General features: G+C 46.3%; 1 protein-coding gene across 1 annotated transcript in view; it reads left to right on the forward strand.

The window, feature by feature from the left end:
- LOC106585928 (anthrax toxin receptor 2) overlaps nucleotides 1-18,175 on the forward strand; it is a 121,274-nt gene that overhangs the window by 33,075 nt on the left and 70,024 nt on the right. Inside the window, exons 12-15 of the mRNA XM_045707090.2 lie at nucleotides 10,159-10,209; nucleotides 11,278-11,376; nucleotides 14,921-15,094; nucleotides 16,893-16,973. Coding sequence (XP_045563046.1) covers nucleotides 10,159-10,209; nucleotides 11,278-11,376; nucleotides 14,921-15,094; nucleotides 16,893-16,973 — 405 coding nt within the window. The remainder of the gene's footprint in view (nucleotides 1-10,158; nucleotides 10,210-11,277; nucleotides 11,377-14,920; nucleotides 15,095-16,892; nucleotides 16,974-18,175) is intronic.

An 18,175-nucleotide genomic window follows, 5' to 3' on the forward strand; every position in this document is an offset into this window, starting at 1 on the left:
CCATCACCAATACGTAAATATACCATTATACCATCACCAATACAGAAATATACCATTATACCATCACCAACAGCCTCCAAATAATTCATATTACTACCAATAATAATATGCCTCACCTCTGTTTGAGACCCTGATGAGAACACTGGGAGCCCGTCCAGGATGAGATGGAAGCATATTTTGGAAAACCAACAAAGGCATTAGAATGTAAAGCCCCTGCAGCATGTCTGGCCGGCGCTGTGTTTGTCTTGGTGCTGAATCTACTGCTGCTCTCCTTCAGGGACCTGGGGAGAGAGGGAGAGGAGGAGATGAGGAGAGGAGGAGGAGAGGAGGAGAGGAGGAGGAGAGGAGGAGAGGGCCATGTGTTGTTTGTTAATATTGCAACCCCCAGTCTGCCAGGTTTCAGCTGGGTTTCAAGGCTTTCAGGGCTTCAGCAGGATGAGCCCCATACACACTCAGATACACACAAATGGGAACGCGCACACTTATAGCATGCACATACGCACACACACACACACACACACACACACACACACACACACACACACACACACACACACACACACACACACACACACACACACACACACACACACACACACACACACACACACACACAATCTCTGTCTCCTTCCCACATGGAACCCTGCCAGGCACAAGGTCATACAGGCAGTGTAGTGAATTAAACCTTTATTTATGTTTATAGGAACACAGAACTACACCCCACCCTGATATGAACTACACCCCACCCTGATATGAACTACACCCCACTCTGATATGAACTACACCCCACCCTGATATGAACTACACCCCACCCTGATATGAACTACACCCCACCCTGATATGAACTACACCCCACTCTGATATGAACTACACCCCACCCTGATATGAACTACACCCCACCCTGATATGAACTACACCCCACCCTGATATGAACTACACCCCACCCTGATATGAACTACATCCCACCCTGATATGAACTACACCCCACCCTGATATGAACTACACCCCACCCTGATATGAACTACACCCCACCCTGATATGAACTACACCCCACTCTGATATGAACTACACCCCACCCTGATATGAACTACACCCCTCTCTGATATGAACTACACCCCACTCTGATATGAACTACACCCCACTCTGATATGAACTACACCCCACCCTGATATGAACTACACCCCACCCTGATATGAACTACACCCCACCCTGATATGAACTACACCCCACCCTGATATGAACTACACCCCACCCTGATATGAACTACACCCCACCCTGATATGAACTACACCCCACCCTGATATGAACTACACCCCACTCTGATATGAACTACACCCCACCCTGATATGAACTACACCCCACCCTGATATGAACTACACCCCACTCTGATATGAACTACACCCCACCCTGATATGAACTACACCCCACCCTGATATGAACTACACCCCACCCTGATATGAACTACACCCCACCCTGATATGAACTACACCCCACCCTGATATGTTGCTCTTGTAGACACCAGTGTTTCATGGCGTTTTAAAGGGAGTCTGTGGATTTAAAGGGAATCTGTGGTTTTAAAGGGAGTCTGTGGTTTTAAAGGGAGTCTGTGGTTTTAAAGGGAGTCTGTGGATTTAAAGTCCTCCAGGAATGTATGGGCGGTGTGGTCGTGGGCTTAGAGAGAAACGGAGGACAAGATATCTTTCTATATTCATTTAATTGATTCAAAGTGAGATATTATATCTGATGCTGTCAGTCAGACATAAGGGCCTACTGGGTTAGAGAGAGATATTATATCTGATGCTGTCACTCAGACATAAGGGTCTACTGGGTTAGAGAGAGATATTATATCTGATGCTGTCAGTCAGACGTAAGGGCCTACTGGGTTAGAGAGAGATATTATATCTGATGCTGTCACTCAGACATAAGGGCCTACTGGGTTAGAGAGAGATATTATATCTGATGCTGTCACTCAGACATAAGGGCCTACTGGGTTAGAGAGAGATATTATATCTGATGCTGTCAGTCAGACATAAGGGCCTACTGGGTTAGAGAGAGATATTATATCTGATGCTGTCACTCAGACATAAGGGCCTACTGGGTTAGAGAGAGATATTATATCTGATGCTGTCACTCAGACGTAAGGGCCTACTGGGTTAGAGAGAGATATTATATCTGATGCTGTCAGTCAGACATAAGGGTCTACTGGGTTAGAGAGAGATATTATATCTGATGCTGTCAGTCATACATAAGGGCCTACTGGGTTAGAGTGAGATATTATATCTGATGCTGTCAGTCATACATAAGGGCCCTACTGGGTTAGAGAGAGATATTATATCTGATGCTGTCACTCAGACATAAGGGCCTACTGGCTAAGAGGTTTGAATGAGTTTCTCTCCTGCTATGACCTCAACCTGTCTTTCACCTTTTTTCTTATGGTGCAATGTGTCACGGGTTCCTGTCCGATTACTTCAACATGTACAGTATTTCCAATGTGGAATTATATTCTCTGGTAATCACTGTGGCCAACCCATGTGATTATTACCTTCAGCATTCCTCTCAAATAGGGTCATTTTTTCCCCTAATGAAAGTGCATCATTTTAAATTTGATTATATTCTACCTGCCACGGACACACTATCATGATAATATGCAGAAACAGCTTGACTCAACATGAAGGTTTAAAAAGAATGCAGTTTTTTTTTTTTTAAATGAATGGGATTAGCATTAGCTACTCTAATTGGACAATTACCAAAAAAGGAGGCCGTGTTGGGGATGATGCCATGAGTGGCTATGATTGGTTGGTGGAATCTGGTGTTGGTGTTGCAGCTTTGGGCCTGCTCAGGCTGTATGGCAGATGGTTAAGTATCCAGTGACACACACACACACACACACACACACACACACACACATACACACACACACACACACACACACACACACACACACACACACACACACACACACGCACGCACGCAGATACGCACACACACACACACACACACACACACACACACACACACACACACACACACACACACACACACACACACACACACACACACACACATACACACACACACACACACACACACACACACACACACACACACACACACACACACGCACACACACACACACACATCCACACATCCACACACTCCAGTGTATAAATAAATATGCGGCGTGTATAAACCGTGTAACTAAAATGTTCTACAGTATAAATATTAGAATGAGTTATGTGGAGAATACAGTTTACAATATCAATACACAGTACAAAACCCCATAGCAAAATGGATAGAACTGCAGGAAATTTGCTTCTGGACCAGAGACCTGAGTCTGTAATATAAATAATATAGCCTGAATGCACAAAACATTAAGAACACCTGCTCTTTCCATGACATAGACTGACCAGGTGAATCCAGGTGAAAGCTATGATCCCTTATTGATGTCACCTGTTAAATCCACTTCAATCAGTGTAGATGAAGGGGAGGAGACGGGTTAAAGAAGGATTTTTAAGCCTTGAGTCTATTGAGACATGGAATGTCTATCTGTGCCATTCAGAGGGTAAATAGGCGAGACAAAATATTTAAGTGCCTTTAAATGGGGGTATGGTAGTAGGTGCCAGGCGCACCGGTTTGTGTCAGGAACTGCAATGCTGCTGGGTTTTTCACGCTCAACAGTTTCCCGTGTGTATCAAGACTGGTCCACCACCCAAACAACATACAGCCAACTTGACACAAGCATTGGAGTCAACATGGGCCAGCTACATCTTGTATAGTCCATACATCAACGAATTGAGGCTGTTCTGAGTGCATAAGGGGGCGGCGGGTGCAACTCAATATTAGGAAGGTGTTCCTAATGTTTGGTGTACTCAGTAGCAGCGGCTTAAAAAAAATGCAAATAGTCCGGGTACCTATTTGATTAACTGTTTAGCGGCCTTATGGCTTGGGGATGGAGCCTTTTGTACCTAGACTTGGCGCTCTGGTACCGCTTGCCGTCCGGTAGCAGAAAGACAAATCTATGACTTGGGTGGCTGGAGTCTTTGACATTTTTTAGGGCCTTCCTCTCTGACACCGCCTGGTATAGAGGTCCTGGATGGCAGGAAGCTTGGCCCCAGTGATTTACTGGGCCGTAAGTACTACCTTCTGTAGCGCCTTGCGGGTGGATGCCAAGCTGTTGTCATATCAAGCAGTGAGGCAACCAGTCAGGATGCTCCTGATGGTGCAGCTGTAGAACTTTTTGAGGATCTGGGGACCCATACCAAATCTTTTCAGTCTCCTGAGGGGGGAATAGGCGTTGTCGTGCCCTCTTCACGTCTGTCTTGGTGTGTTTGGACCGTGATAGTTTGTTAGTGATGTGGACAACAAGGAACTTGAAGCTCTTGACCCGCTCCACTACAGCCCCGTCGATGTGAATGCGGGCATGCTCTGACCTTCTATTCCTGTAGTCCACAATTGTCTCCTTTGTCTTGCTCACGTTGAGGGAGAGGTTGTTGTCCTTTCACCACACTGCCAGGTCTCTGATCTCCCTATAGGCTGTCTCATCGTTGTCGGTGATCAGGCCTATCACAGTTGTGTCATCAGCAAACATAATGATGGTGTTGGACTCGTGCTTGGCCACACAGTCGGGGGTGAACAGGGAGTACAGGAGGGGACTAAGCACGCACCCTTGAGGTGCACCGTGTTGAGGATCAGCGTGGCAGATGTGTTGTTGCCTACCCTTACCACCTTGGGGCGGCCCATCAGGAAGTCCAGGATCCAGTTTCAGAGAGAGGGGTTTAGTACCAGGGTCCTTATCTTAGTGATGAGTTTTGAGGGCACTATGCTTTTGACCATTGAGATGTAGTCAATGAACAGCATTCTCACATAGGTGTTCCTTTTAACCTCATAGTCACTGTATCATTTCAAATTCAAAGTGCTGGAATACAAAGCCCCAAAAAATACAAGATAAATCACTGTCCCAATACTTTTGGAGCTCACTGTATGTCCAGGAAATCAGGTTTGTATAATGCTTTATTTATCCCACAATATGTCCAGGAAGTCTGCTGCATAATTATTTAATAAAATGAGTTAATCCACCAGCTTACAGTCTGCCTACAATGATATTATATTAATCATGCTACAAGGCAGAGCCCACCAGTAGACAGACAGACAAACATTATTACTGTATTTATACTGCAGAGAGAGCAGAGCCCACCAGTAGACAGACAGATAGACAAACATTATTACTGTATTTATACTGCAGAGAGAGCAGAGCCCACCAGTAGACAGACAGATAGACAAACATTATTACTGTATTTATACTGCAGAGAGAGCAGAGCCCACCAGTAGACAGACAGACATTATTACTGTATTTATACTGCAGAGAGAGCAGAGCCCACCAGTAGACAGACAGATAGACACACATTATTACTGTATTTATACTGCAGAGAGAAAAGGTTGGGTCAACTGACAGACAAACAGACATTATTACTGTATTTAATGAACCTTAATTTATTATTGGTATCAGAGTAGTTCACTGTGAATGCATTAATAAACAGTGGTACATAATACTGGTATCAGAGTAGTTCACTGTGAATGCATTAATAAACAGTGGTACATTATACTGGTATCAGAGTAGTTCACTGTGAATGCATTAACAGCAGTGGTACATTATACTGGTATCAGAGTAGTTCACTGTGAATGCATTAATAAACAGTGGTACATTATACTGGTATCAGAGTAGTTCACTGTGAATGCATTAACAGCAGTGGTACATTATACTGGTATCAGAGTAGTTCACTGTGAATGCATTAACAGCAGTGGTACATTATACTGGTATCAGAGTAGTTCACTGTGAATGCATTAATAAGCAGTGGTACATTATACTGGTATCAGAGTAGTTCACTGTGAATGCATTAACAGCAGTGGTACATTATACTGGTATCAGAGTAGTTCACTGTGAATGCATTAATAAACAGTGGTACATTATACTGGTATCAGAGTAGTTCACTGTGAATGCATTAACAGCAGTGGTACATTATACTGGTATCAGAGTAGTTCACTGTGAATGCATTAACAGTAGTGGTACATTATACTGGTATCAGAGTAGTTCACTGTGAATGCATTAACAGCAGTGGTACATTATACTGGTATCAGAGTAGTTCACTGTGAATGCATTAATAAACTGGTACATTATACTGGCATCAGAGTAGTTTACTGTGAATGAAACGGCTGTTCAACCTACGATATGCCATAATTACTCCTGCGTTTTGTTGAAAAAACAAATTTTGTAAAATGCACAGCTAACCTGCGACGATGACATATTCATCTTTCGATGAACAATCAACGTAATGTTGTCTGGTTTTGGAGTTCTCTTCCCGGAGGAAGAGGAAGAGATACTGAATGTTGGCAGTTACACATGTACACCCTGCTAGCCAGGCACTGGGGCAGGTTGTAGTAGTCTGCTATTGTATAAAGTCATAGAGGTGTAGGTGTGCTGAGCTTTTCATACCAGTAATGTACTTTGACTCTTTAAATCAATTCACTGAACCGGTAATACACTTTGACTCTTTAAATCAATTCACTGAACCGGTAACATACTTTGACTCTTTAAATCAATTCACTGAACCAGTAATACACTTTGACTCTTTAAATCAATTCACTGAACTGTGGTTGGAGCCTAAAGGAAGGAATGGAGGGTGGACGTGCACGCTCCTCATCAACATAATGTCTCAGGGTTAGACGTGCGCTAAGTGATTGAGGATCTGGTCCATCTCGTCCATATATTTCTTTTAAAGCCTAAACTGATCGTAGAGCAGCCCTTCCTACTCTGAGATTCTGTCAGTACGGGACCGGGATCTGATTTAAAGCCTAAACTGATCGTAGAGCAGCCCTTCCTACTCTGAGATTCTGTCAGTACGGGACCGGGATCTGATTTAAAGCCTAAACTGATCGTAGAGCAGCCCTTCCTACTCTGAGATTCTGTCAGTACGGGACCGGGATCTGATTTAAAGCCTAAACTGATCGTAGAGCAGCCCTTCCTACTCTGAGATTCTGTCAGTACGGGACCGGGATCTGATTTAAAGCCTAAACTGATCGTAGAGCAGCCCTTCCTACTCTGAGATTCTGTCAGTACGGGACCGGGATCTGATTTAAAGCCTAAACTGATCGTAGAGCAGCCCTTCCTACTCTGAGATTCTGTCAGTACGGGACCGGGATCTGACCCCTTTGCTCTGGGTTCATTTTTGTTTGTTTGTGCTGTCCTTCTTACATATCAATGTCAATGCTGTTCTAAGCCAGTATCTTATCTGAAGTGACTAAATGTTCTCTACTGACTGACACCTGCCAAGCGTCCCTGTCCAGGGGAATGCTTTGTATGCAGATATAAAACACGTGAAGGCATCTTGTCTTTGAGTGGAATCACATTGTGGACAACCTGCTAGTCAGTCAGTAGCCATGTCACAACTACTGGCACAGACAGGACAGGCCTGCTAGGCACATCACTCTGGAATGAGAGAGATGTGTGTTTGTGTGTGTGTGTGTGTGTGTGTGTGTGTGTGTGTGTGTGTGTGTGTGTGTGTGTGTGTGTGTGTGTGTGTGTGTGTGTGTGTGTGTGTGTGTGTGTGTGTGTGTGTGTGTGTGGTGTGTGTGTGTGTGTGTGTGTGTGTGTGTGTGCATATGCACAGTTGTATGCGCCCATGTACAGTGTCTCTATGTTTGTGTTCATGTGTCTGTGTGCAAACAGGCATTTTAGAGTGTGTGCGTGTGTGTGTGTGTGTGTGTGTGTGTGTGTGTGTGTGTGTGTGTGTGTGTGTGTGTGTGTGTGTGTGTGTGTGTGTGTGTGTGTGTGTGTGTGTGTGTGTTTAGTGACCTGAGCAGGCACTCATCTTCCAGTCAGTCTAGTCTGGATCAGACCCCAAGCTCTAGTCTGGATTAGACCCCAAGCTCTAGTCTGGATTAGACCCCAAGCTCTAGTCTGGATCAGACCCCAAACTCTAGTCTGGATCAGACCCCAAGCTCTAGTCTGGATTAGACCCCAAGCTCTAGTCTGGATCAGACCCCAAACTCTAGTCTGGATTAGACCCCAAGCTCTAGTCTGGATCAGACCCCAAGCTCTAGTCTGGATCAGACCCCAAACTCTAGTCTGGATCAGACCCCAAGCTCTAGTCTGGATTAGACCCCAAGCTCTAGTCTGGATCAGACCCCAAACTCTAGTGGATTAGACCCCAAACTCTAGTCTGGATTAGACCCCAAGCTCTAGTCTAGAGCTCTCCCATCCTCTTTTCTTCTCTTCTCCTGTCCCCTCTACTTCTCTCCTCTCCTCTCCTCTCCTCTCCTCTCCTCTCCTCTTCTCTTCTCTTCTCTTCTCTTCTCTTCTCTTCTCTTCTCTTTCCTCTCCTCTCACCTCCTCTCCTCACCCCACGTCCCCTTCTCTCCTCTCCCCTCTTCTCTCCCCTCTTCTCCTCTCCCCTCACCTCTTCTCCTCTCTTCCTTTCCTCCCCTCTTCTCCTCTCCCCTCCTCTCCTCTCCCTTCTTAATCTCCTCTCTCTTCCTTTCCTCCCCTCTTCTCCTCTCATCCTTTCCTCCTCTCCTCTCCTCTCCTCTCCTCTCCTCTCCTCTCCTCTCCTCTCCTCTCCTCTCCTCTCCTCTCCTCTCCTCTCCTCTCCTCTCCTCTCCACTCACCTCCTCTCCTCACCCCACCTGTCCCCTTCTCTCCTCTCCCCTCCTCTCCTCTCCTCTCCTCTCCTCTCCTCTCCTCTCCTCTCCTCTCCTCTCCTCTCCTCTCCTCTCCTCTCCTCTCCTCTCCTCTCCTCTCCTCTCCTCTCCTCTCCTCTCCTCTCCTCTCCTCTCCTCTCCTCTCTTCTCCTCTCCTCTCTTCTCTTCTCTTCTCCTCTCCTCTCCTCTCTTCTCCTCTCCCCTCTTCTCCCAACCCTCTCCTCTCCCCTCTTCTCTCCCCTCCTCTCCCCTTTCCTCCTCTCCCCTCACCACTTCTCCTCTCCCTTCTTAATCTCTCCTCTCTTCCTTTCCTCCCCTCTTCTCCTCTCATCCTTTCCTCCTCTCCTCTCCTCCTTCTCTCCTCTCCCCTCCTCTCCCCTCTTCTCTTCTTCCCTCCTTTCTTCTCCACTCTTCTCCTCTCCCCTCACCTCTTCTCTCATCCTTTCCTCCTCTCCCCTCCTCTCCCCTTTTCTCTCCTCTCCCCTCACCTCTTCTCCTCTCTCATCTTCTTCTCTCTTCTCCTCTCTTCCTTTCCTCCCCTCCTCTCCTCTCCCCTATTCTCCTCTCCTTTCATTTCTTCTCATATCCTCTCATCCTTTCCTCTGCTCCTCTCCCCTCCTGTCCTGTTCTCTCCCTTCCTCTTCTTTCCCCTCTTCTTCCCTCTTCTCCTCAACCCACTTCTCATATCCTCTCCTCCTTTCCTCCTCTCATCTCCTCTCCCCTCTTCTCCTCTCCTCTCATCTCTTCTCCTCTCTGCATCTCATTGATGTTAATTATCTCCTCAGAACTCTGATTGGGGGATTGCTGCTTGGGACCACTGAACCCCATCTAATGAATTCCTAGCCTAAGACTCTCCCCTGTCTGTCACTAGTTGATTTGGACTGTCTCTTTATTGTGTTATTTTACACCAGGGGGCCCTTTGTTGGTTGTCAGGCAGGATCTTGTAATCAGTAATCCACAGTGTTGAGCTGCCAGTAGAGCCCTACACATACCTGTGACGTTCAGGCCCCACCCTACACCTACCTGTGATGTTCAGGCCCCACCCTACACATACCTGTGATGTTCAGGCCCCACCCTACACATACCTGTGATGTTCAGGCCCCACCCTACACATACCTGTGATGTTCAGGCCCCACCCTACACATACCTGTGATGTTCAGGCCCCACCCTATAAACTATGACACAGAAAAAGCTGAGACACACACACACACACACACACACACACACACACACACACACACACACACACACACACACACACACACACACACACACACACACACACACACACACACACACACACAGAGCACAGGTACATTGCTGACAGAGACAGTGTCACCTGCCGTGCATCATCTCACCTCTGTCAGCCCTTTGTTTGTCTGTCTGTTTTGTCTGTTTGTCTGTCTGTGACTGACACACTTTCCTGACATATCATTGTTTGTTGTTTTGTTCTTTGTGTTTCAGGTCATTAAACCCCCTCCTCCTCCTCCTGCTCCACTGCGGCCTCCGCCACCCGTGAGTACACACACACACACACACACACACACACACACACACACACACACACACACACACACACACACACACACACTCACACACACACACACACACACACACACACACACACACACACACACACACACACACACACACACACACACCTACAGACACACACACACACACACATACAGACATACACACACACACACATACAGACATACACACACACACATACACACGCATTTCATGTTTCTCATAACCTAGCATTACATAATTACAACATTACATAATTACAACATTACATCGTTACAGCGTTACATCGTTACATCGTTACAACGTTACATCATTACATAATTAAATCATTACATAATTAAATCATTAAATCATTACATCGTTACACCGTTACATCGTTCCATCGTTACACCGTTACAACGTTACATCGTTACACCGTTACATCGTTCCATCGCTACATCGTTACAACGTTACACCGTTACAGCGTTACATCGTTACACTGTTCCATCGTTCCATCGCTACATCGTTACAACGTTACAGCATTACACCGTTACATCGTTACACCGTTACAACGTTCCATCGCTACATCGTTACAACGTTACAGCGTTACACCGTTACATCGTTACACCGTTACACCGTTACACCGTTCCATCGTTACACCGTTCCATCGTTACAGCGTTACATCATTACACCGTTCCATCGTTACACCGTTACAACGTTACATCGTTACACCGTTACATTGTTCCATCGCTACATCGTTACAACGTTACACCGTTACAGCGTTACATCGTTACATCGTTACAACGTTACAGCGTTACATCGTTACACCGTTACATCGTTACATCGTTACAACGTTACATCGTTACAGCGTTACATCGTTACATCGTTACAACGTTGCATCGTTACATCGTTACATCGTTACAACGTTACATCGTTACATCGTTACATCGTTACAGCGTTACAACGTTACATCGTTACATCTTTACATCGTTACAGTATCCAGCTGCTTCCATTTGTAATTCTGGGTGTATTTGTGCTCATACATTCCTGACCTGTTTGTTATCCCTTTAGGAGCCGGAGGAGGACGACCACCTGCCCAAGAAGAAGTGGGCGACTGTGGACGCCTCGTACTACGGAGGGAGAGGAGCAGGAGGGATCAAACGCATGGAGGTTGGACTATATACTACAGTCATTGTTCAGTGTGGTTTGTACTGTGTGGCTCAGTTGATAAAGCATGGTGTTTGCAAAGACAAGAGTTGTGGGTTCGATTCCTGCTGGGGCCACCCATATGTAAAAATGTATGCACGTGTGACGTTAAGTTGCTTTGGATAAAAACATGTATATTATGATATATTATACCAGTATGTACAAAACATTATGAACACCATTCCATGACAGACTGACCAGGTGAATCCAGGTGAAAGCTATGATCCCTTATTGATGTCACCTGTTTAATCCACTTCAATCAGTGTAGATGGAGGGGAGGAGACAGTTTAGAGAAGGATTTCTAAGCCTTGAGACAATTGAGACATTGATGAGTGTGCCATTCAGAGGGTAAATAGACAAGACAAAATATTTAAGTGCCTTTGAACACGGTATGGTAGTAGGTGCCAGGCGCACCGGTTTGTGTCAAGAACTGCAACGTTGCTGGGTTTTTCACGCTCAACAGTTTCCTGTGTGTTTCAAGAATGGTCCACCACCCAAAGGACATCCAGCCAATTTGACACAACTGTGTGAAGCATTGGAGTCAACATGGGGCCAGCATCCCTGTGTAACGAGGGCAAAAGGGGTTCTGAGGGCAAGAGGGGGTGCAACTCAATATTAGGAAGGTGTTCTTAATGTTTTGTACACTCAGTGTATATTATCTCAAACATCATGGGCTGGTTTACTCACACAGAGCCTGAATCAAAACTGGATCTGCTGTCATCTGGTAGCTAGCAGTGTGCCCAGAACAGAACAGACCAGCCAGCCGCCAGATGAGAACAGACTCAAACTCCACACTATACTCTAGCCTTGCCCGGCCTGCCTGTGACTCCAGGAAGGTGCAAAGTAAAGCGAGTCTTCTTAGATTGTGTGTGTAGGCATTATGTCGTCGCTGTCAGCTGCTGACGGCTCTGACATGACAGGTGCTGCCATCTCATCCTTCTCTCTCCTCTCAGCCTGGTTTTCTGAAGTCACGGGATGGATGAAGGATTGAGTACTGCTGTCGGCTTGATGTATTTATCCATCTCGCCCCCTCTCCCCATCTCTCCCCCTCTTTCCATCTCTCTCCATCTCGCCCACTCTCCCCATCTCTCCCCCTCTTTCCATCTCTCTCCATCTCTCCCCCTCTTTCCATCTCTCTCCATCTCTCCACCTCTTTCCATCTCTCTCCATCTCACCCCCTCTCCCCATCTCTCCCCCTCTTTCCATCTCTCCCCATCTCTCCATCTCGCCCCCTCTCCCCATCTCTCCCCCTCTTTCCATCTCTCTCCATATCTCCTCCTCTCTCCATCTCTCCCCCTCTTTCCATCTCTCTCCATCTCGCCCCCTCTCCCCATCTCTCCCCCTCTTTCCATCTCTCTCCATATCTCCTCCTCTCTCCATCTCTCCCCCTCTCTCCATATCTCCCCCTCTCTCCATCTCTCCCCTCTCCCCATCTCTCCTTCTCTACCCCTCCCCCCCACTCTCCATCTCTCTCCATATCTCCCCATATCTCCCCCTCTCCCCATCTCTCCTTCTCTACCCCTCCCCCCCACTCTCCATCTCTCCCCATCTCTCCTTCTCTACCCCTCCCCCCCACTCTCCATCTCTCCCCATCTCTCCTTCTCTACCCCTTCCCCCCCCACTCTCCATCTCTCCATCTCTCTCCATATCTCCTCCTCTCTCCATCTCTCCCCCTCTCTCCATATCTCCCCCTCTCTCCATCTCTCCCCCTTCCCCCCCACTCTCCATCTCTCCATCTCTCATCTCTCCCCCTCTCCCCATCTCTCCTTCTCTACCCCTCCCCCCCACTCTCCATCTCTCCCCATCTCTCCTTCTCTACCCCTTCCCCCCCCACTCTCCATCTCTCCATCTCTCTCCATATCTCCTCCTCTCTCCATCTCTCCCCCTCTCTCCATATCTCCCCCTCTCTCCATCTCTCCCCCTTCCCCCCCACTCTCCATCTCTCCATCTCTCATCTCTCCCCCTCTCCCCATCTCTCCTTCTCTACCCCTCCCCCCCACTCTCCATCTCTCCCCATCTCTCCTTCTCTACCCCTTCCCCCCCCACTCTCATCTCTCCATCTCTCTCCATCTCTCCATCTCGCCCCCTCTCCCCATCTCTCTCCCTCTGTACATCTTTCCCTCCTCCTTTCCAACTCCGGCACCTTGGCAGTTCTTTGTTCAGCTCACTGCATACCTTCCTGCTCGCTTGTCCGCTACCTCTCTCCAAAGCTAATTGATGTAGTGTAAAGCTAACACACTCCCACTACCTTCTACCCATACTACCAAGCCCAGAGGAAGTTGGTGAGATAGCGGCGATTTTCTGAAAGCCTTAGGGGGGGGGGGGGGGGAAACGATCATACCTCCAACTTTCCCTACGATTGTTGAGGCTTTGTTCATGCAGCCATCGTCTCTATACGGTCCCCACTTCCCCTACCGTGTTGATGCAGAACGCTCGTACAACCTGCAGTGTGTTGATGCACAACGCTCGTATAAGCTGCAGTGTGTTGACGCACAACGCTCGTACAACCTGCAGTGTTAATGCAGAACGCTCGTACAACCTGCAGTGTGTTAATGCAGAACGCTCGTACAACCTGCAGTGTGTTAATGCAGAACGCTCGTACAACCTGCAGTGTGTTGACGCAGAACGCTCGTACAACCTGCAGTGTGTTAATGCAGAACGCTCGTACAACCTGCAGTGTGTTGATGCAGAACGCTCGTACAACCTGCAGTGTGTTAATGCAGAACGCTCGTACAACCTGCAGTGTGTTAATGCAGAACGCTCGTACAACCTGCAGTGTGTTAATGCAGAACGCTCGTACAACTAGCACCGTGTTGATGCAGAACGCTCGTACAACCTGCAGTGTGTTAATGCAGAACGCTCGTACAACCTGCAGTGTGTTAATGCAGAACGCTCGTACAACCTGCAGTGTGTTAATGCAGAACGCTCGTACAACTAGCACCGTGTTGATGCAGAACGCTCGTACAACCTGCAGTGTGTTAATGCAGAACGCTCGTACAACCTGCAGTGTGTTAATGCAGAACGCTCGTACAACTAGCACCGTGTTGATGCAGAACGCTCGTACAACCTGCAGTGATAGAATGTACTAGCAATCTTTTATTCATCAGGGTAGATATATATGATGTGTGTGTGGAGGTGTGTGTTTTTCCATGGGGAAGGGGAATGGGAGATCATAGGAAGCAGTTCTGTATTGTAGCAACTGAACCTACAGCTTGAAGAGCGTGTCAATAATTAACCACTCACCTGTCTTCTGCCGGTGGGTTCTACCCGGCAACAGATGTGCTGGATTTAATTAAAACAGGATAAGCTTCAGAAACGAAAAGAAAAGCGATGATGTAAATGAAAACAGTAAAAACAACACACACGACCTGGTTATTGATCAGGGGTTATACGAAAGGGACAATGTATGTTTACTTTTCAAAACAGTGCAATGTTACAGAACGTTAACAACAACATGATGTTGAACCTGATGTGACCTTCTGACCCCTGTCTGTTGTGTCCTATCCAGGTGCGTTGGGGAGAGAAGGGCTCTACAGAAGAAGGGGCAAGGCTGGAGAAGGCTAAGAATGCTATAGTGTCTGTTCCTGAGGAGGTGGAAGAGCCCATGATGGCCAGACGGGCCCCCAAACCCAAACCTACATACCAACAGCACCAGGAGTCCAAATGGTATACCCCTATAAAGGTACGTTCAAGATTACGTCTGGAAATGGCACCCTATTCCCTTAACCCTCTTGTTTTGGTCCGAGCCTGATAAGGCCTAGTCAGTTGGAGATGGCTTCCGGAAGCTTGGTTTCACTATTGTTTTCACATCACAGATTCTATACGGTAAATTACATTGTAATCGCAAAAGTTTGGATTCCAATAAAATTGTTAATGACAGTATCTTTATTTTTCCGTAAAATGTATACATTGCCTTCAGAATGTATTCACACCCGTTGACTTTCTCCACATTTTGTTGTGTTACAGCCTGAATTTAAAGTGGATTGAAATGAGGTGTTGTGTCACTGGCCTTTACACACAATACCCCATAATGTCAAAGGGGAATTATGTTTTTAGAAACTTTTTAAAGCTGAAATGTCTTTGGTCAATAAGTATTCAAACCCTTTGTTTTGACAAGCCTAAATAAGTTCAGGAGTAAAAATGTGCTTAACAAGTCACATAATAAGTTACATGGATTCACTCTGTGTGTAATAATAGTGTTGAACATGATGTTTTAATGACTACCTCATCTCTGTATCCTACACATACAAATATCTGTAAGGTCTCTCAGTCGAGCAGGGAATTTCATTTTACATTTACATTTACGTCATTTAGCAGACGCTCTTATCCAGAGCGACTTACAGTAGTGAATGCATACATTTCATACATTTCTTTTATTTGTTATTTTTTTGTACTGGTCCCCCGTGGGAATCGAACCCACAACCCTGGCATTGCAAACACCATGCTCTACCAACTGAGCTACAGATTCAAACACAGATTCAACCAAAAAGACCAGGGAGGTTTTCCAATGCCTCGCAAAGAAGGGCACCTATTGGTAGATGGGTAACAATAAAGAAAAGCAGACATTGAATATCCCTTTTAGCATGGTGAAGTTGTTCATTACACTTTGGATGGTGTATCAATACACCCAGTCACTATAAAGATACAGGCGTCCTTCCTAACTCAGTTGACGGAGAGGAAGGAAACCGCTCAGGGATTTCACCATGGCTACAGGGCCTTGGTGGGGACTTTAAAACAGCTACAGAGTTTAATGGCTGTGATAGGAGAAAACTGAGGATGGATCAACAACATTGTAGTTATACCACAACACTAACCTAAATGACAGAGTGAAAAGAAGGAAGCCGGTACAGAATAAAAATATTCCAGAACATGCATCCTGTTTACAAGAAGATACTAAAGTAGAACTGCAGAAAATGTAGCAAAGAAATCAACTTTATGTCCTGAATACAAAGAGTTTTATGTTTGGAGCAAATCCAACACAACACATCACTGAGTACCACTCTTCATATTTTCAATCTTAGTGGTGGTGTCTGCATCATGTTATGTGTATGCTTGTCATCGGCAAAGACTAGGGAGTTTATTAGGATAAAAAGAAACAGAATACAGCCAAGCACAGGCAAAATCCTAGAGGAAAACCTGGTTCAGTCTGCTTTCCACCAGACACTGGGACACAAATTCACCTTTCAGCAGGTCAATAACCTAAAACACATGGCCAAATATACACTGGATTTGCTTACCAAGATGACAGTGAATGATCCTGAGTGGCCTAGTTACAGTTTAGACTTAAATCGGCTTGAACATCTATGACAAGACTTGAAAATGGCTGTTTAGCAATGATCAACAACCAACGTGACAGAGCTTGAAGAATAATGTGCAAATATTGTACAACCCAGTAAAGCGGGTATGAATACTTTCTGAAGGCACTGTAGATATGCCATGAATCAATGTTCAAGCACAGCTGTTTCTCTTCCTGTTTTCAGGGTCGACTGGATGCGCTGTGGGCATTGCTTCGACAACAGTACCACAGAGTTTCTCTCATAAGACCGACCTCTGAGGACAAGGTAAATAACAACCGCTGATATTCTTAAAACCCAAACCCATAACCCACAACCACATGAAACCAGCTAGGAGGAACAAAACTAAGTAATGTATCAGTAGCAGCCATATCGTGGTGTTTCAGTCCTTAAACCGCTTTAGGGGCCCGCTTGCTTGACACAGATTAAACCTATGACAATCTCCATTGTGTGTTTTTCTTTGTCCAATATTAGGTTTAATCTTTGTTTGTGAAACTGGCCCTAGATGTACGACACAGCCAGGGTAGTGAGAGTCAGTTGTGTTAGTTTGCTAGGGCATAGCCCTACATAGCCCTACAGTATATGGTTGTGACTATACCGAACTTCTCTCTCTCTCTCTCAATCTCTCTCTCTCTCTCTCTCTCTCTTACTCTCAGTCTCTCTCTGTCTCTCTCTGTCTCTCTCGTCTCTCTCTCTCTCTCTGTCTCTCTCTCTCTCTCTCTCTCTCTCTCTCTCTCCTCTCTCCTCTCACTCTCACTCTCACCTCCTCTCTCTCTGTCTCTTTCTATAATAAGAACATGGTTTTTCAGGCCAGTAAGTCAGCAGCGAGGCAGCCAATAGCAGTAACTGTAGAAATGTTCAGAATATACTCTAACGCTGCTGAGTTTATCAACCCTGGCCTCTCAGTACTGGAGGAGAAGGTTATGCATGACTTACTTCGTATCAAGAGATGACACGGTGTTTGAAAAACATATTTTAATGTTTAAGACAAGGTGGTGATGTCACTTAGGTAGATCAATATAAACACGTTGACTTAGGGTTTACTGGCAATAGTGATTGTGTGGTGTGGTGTGGTGTGGTGTGTGGTGTGGTGTGGTGTGGTGTGTGGTGTGGTGTGTGGTGTGTGTGGTGTGTGGTGTGGTGTGGTGTGTGGTGTGGTGTGGTGTGTGGTGTGTGGTGTGGTGTGGTGATTATGTGGTGTGGTGTGGTGTGGTGTGTGGGGTGTGGTGTGGTGTGTGTGGTGTGGTGTGGTGTGTGTGTGTGGTGTGGTGTGGTGTGGTGTGTGTGTGTGGTGTGGTGTGGTGTGTGTGGTGTGGTGTGGTGTGTGTGTGGTGTGGTGTTTGTGTGTGTGTGTGTGTGGTGTGGTGTATGTGTGTGGTGTGGTGTGTGTGTGGTGTGTGTGTGGTGTGGTGTTTGTGTGTGTGTGTGTGTGTGTGTGTGGTGTATGTGTGTGGTGTGTGTGTGGTGTT

Source organism: Salmo salar, chromosome 24, assembly GCF_965601325.2.
Source record: "Salmo salar chromosome 24, fSalSal1, whole genome shotgun sequence".
Classification (NCBI taxonomy): Eukaryota; Metazoa; Chordata; class Actinopteri; order Salmoniformes; family Salmonidae; genus Salmo; species Salmo salar.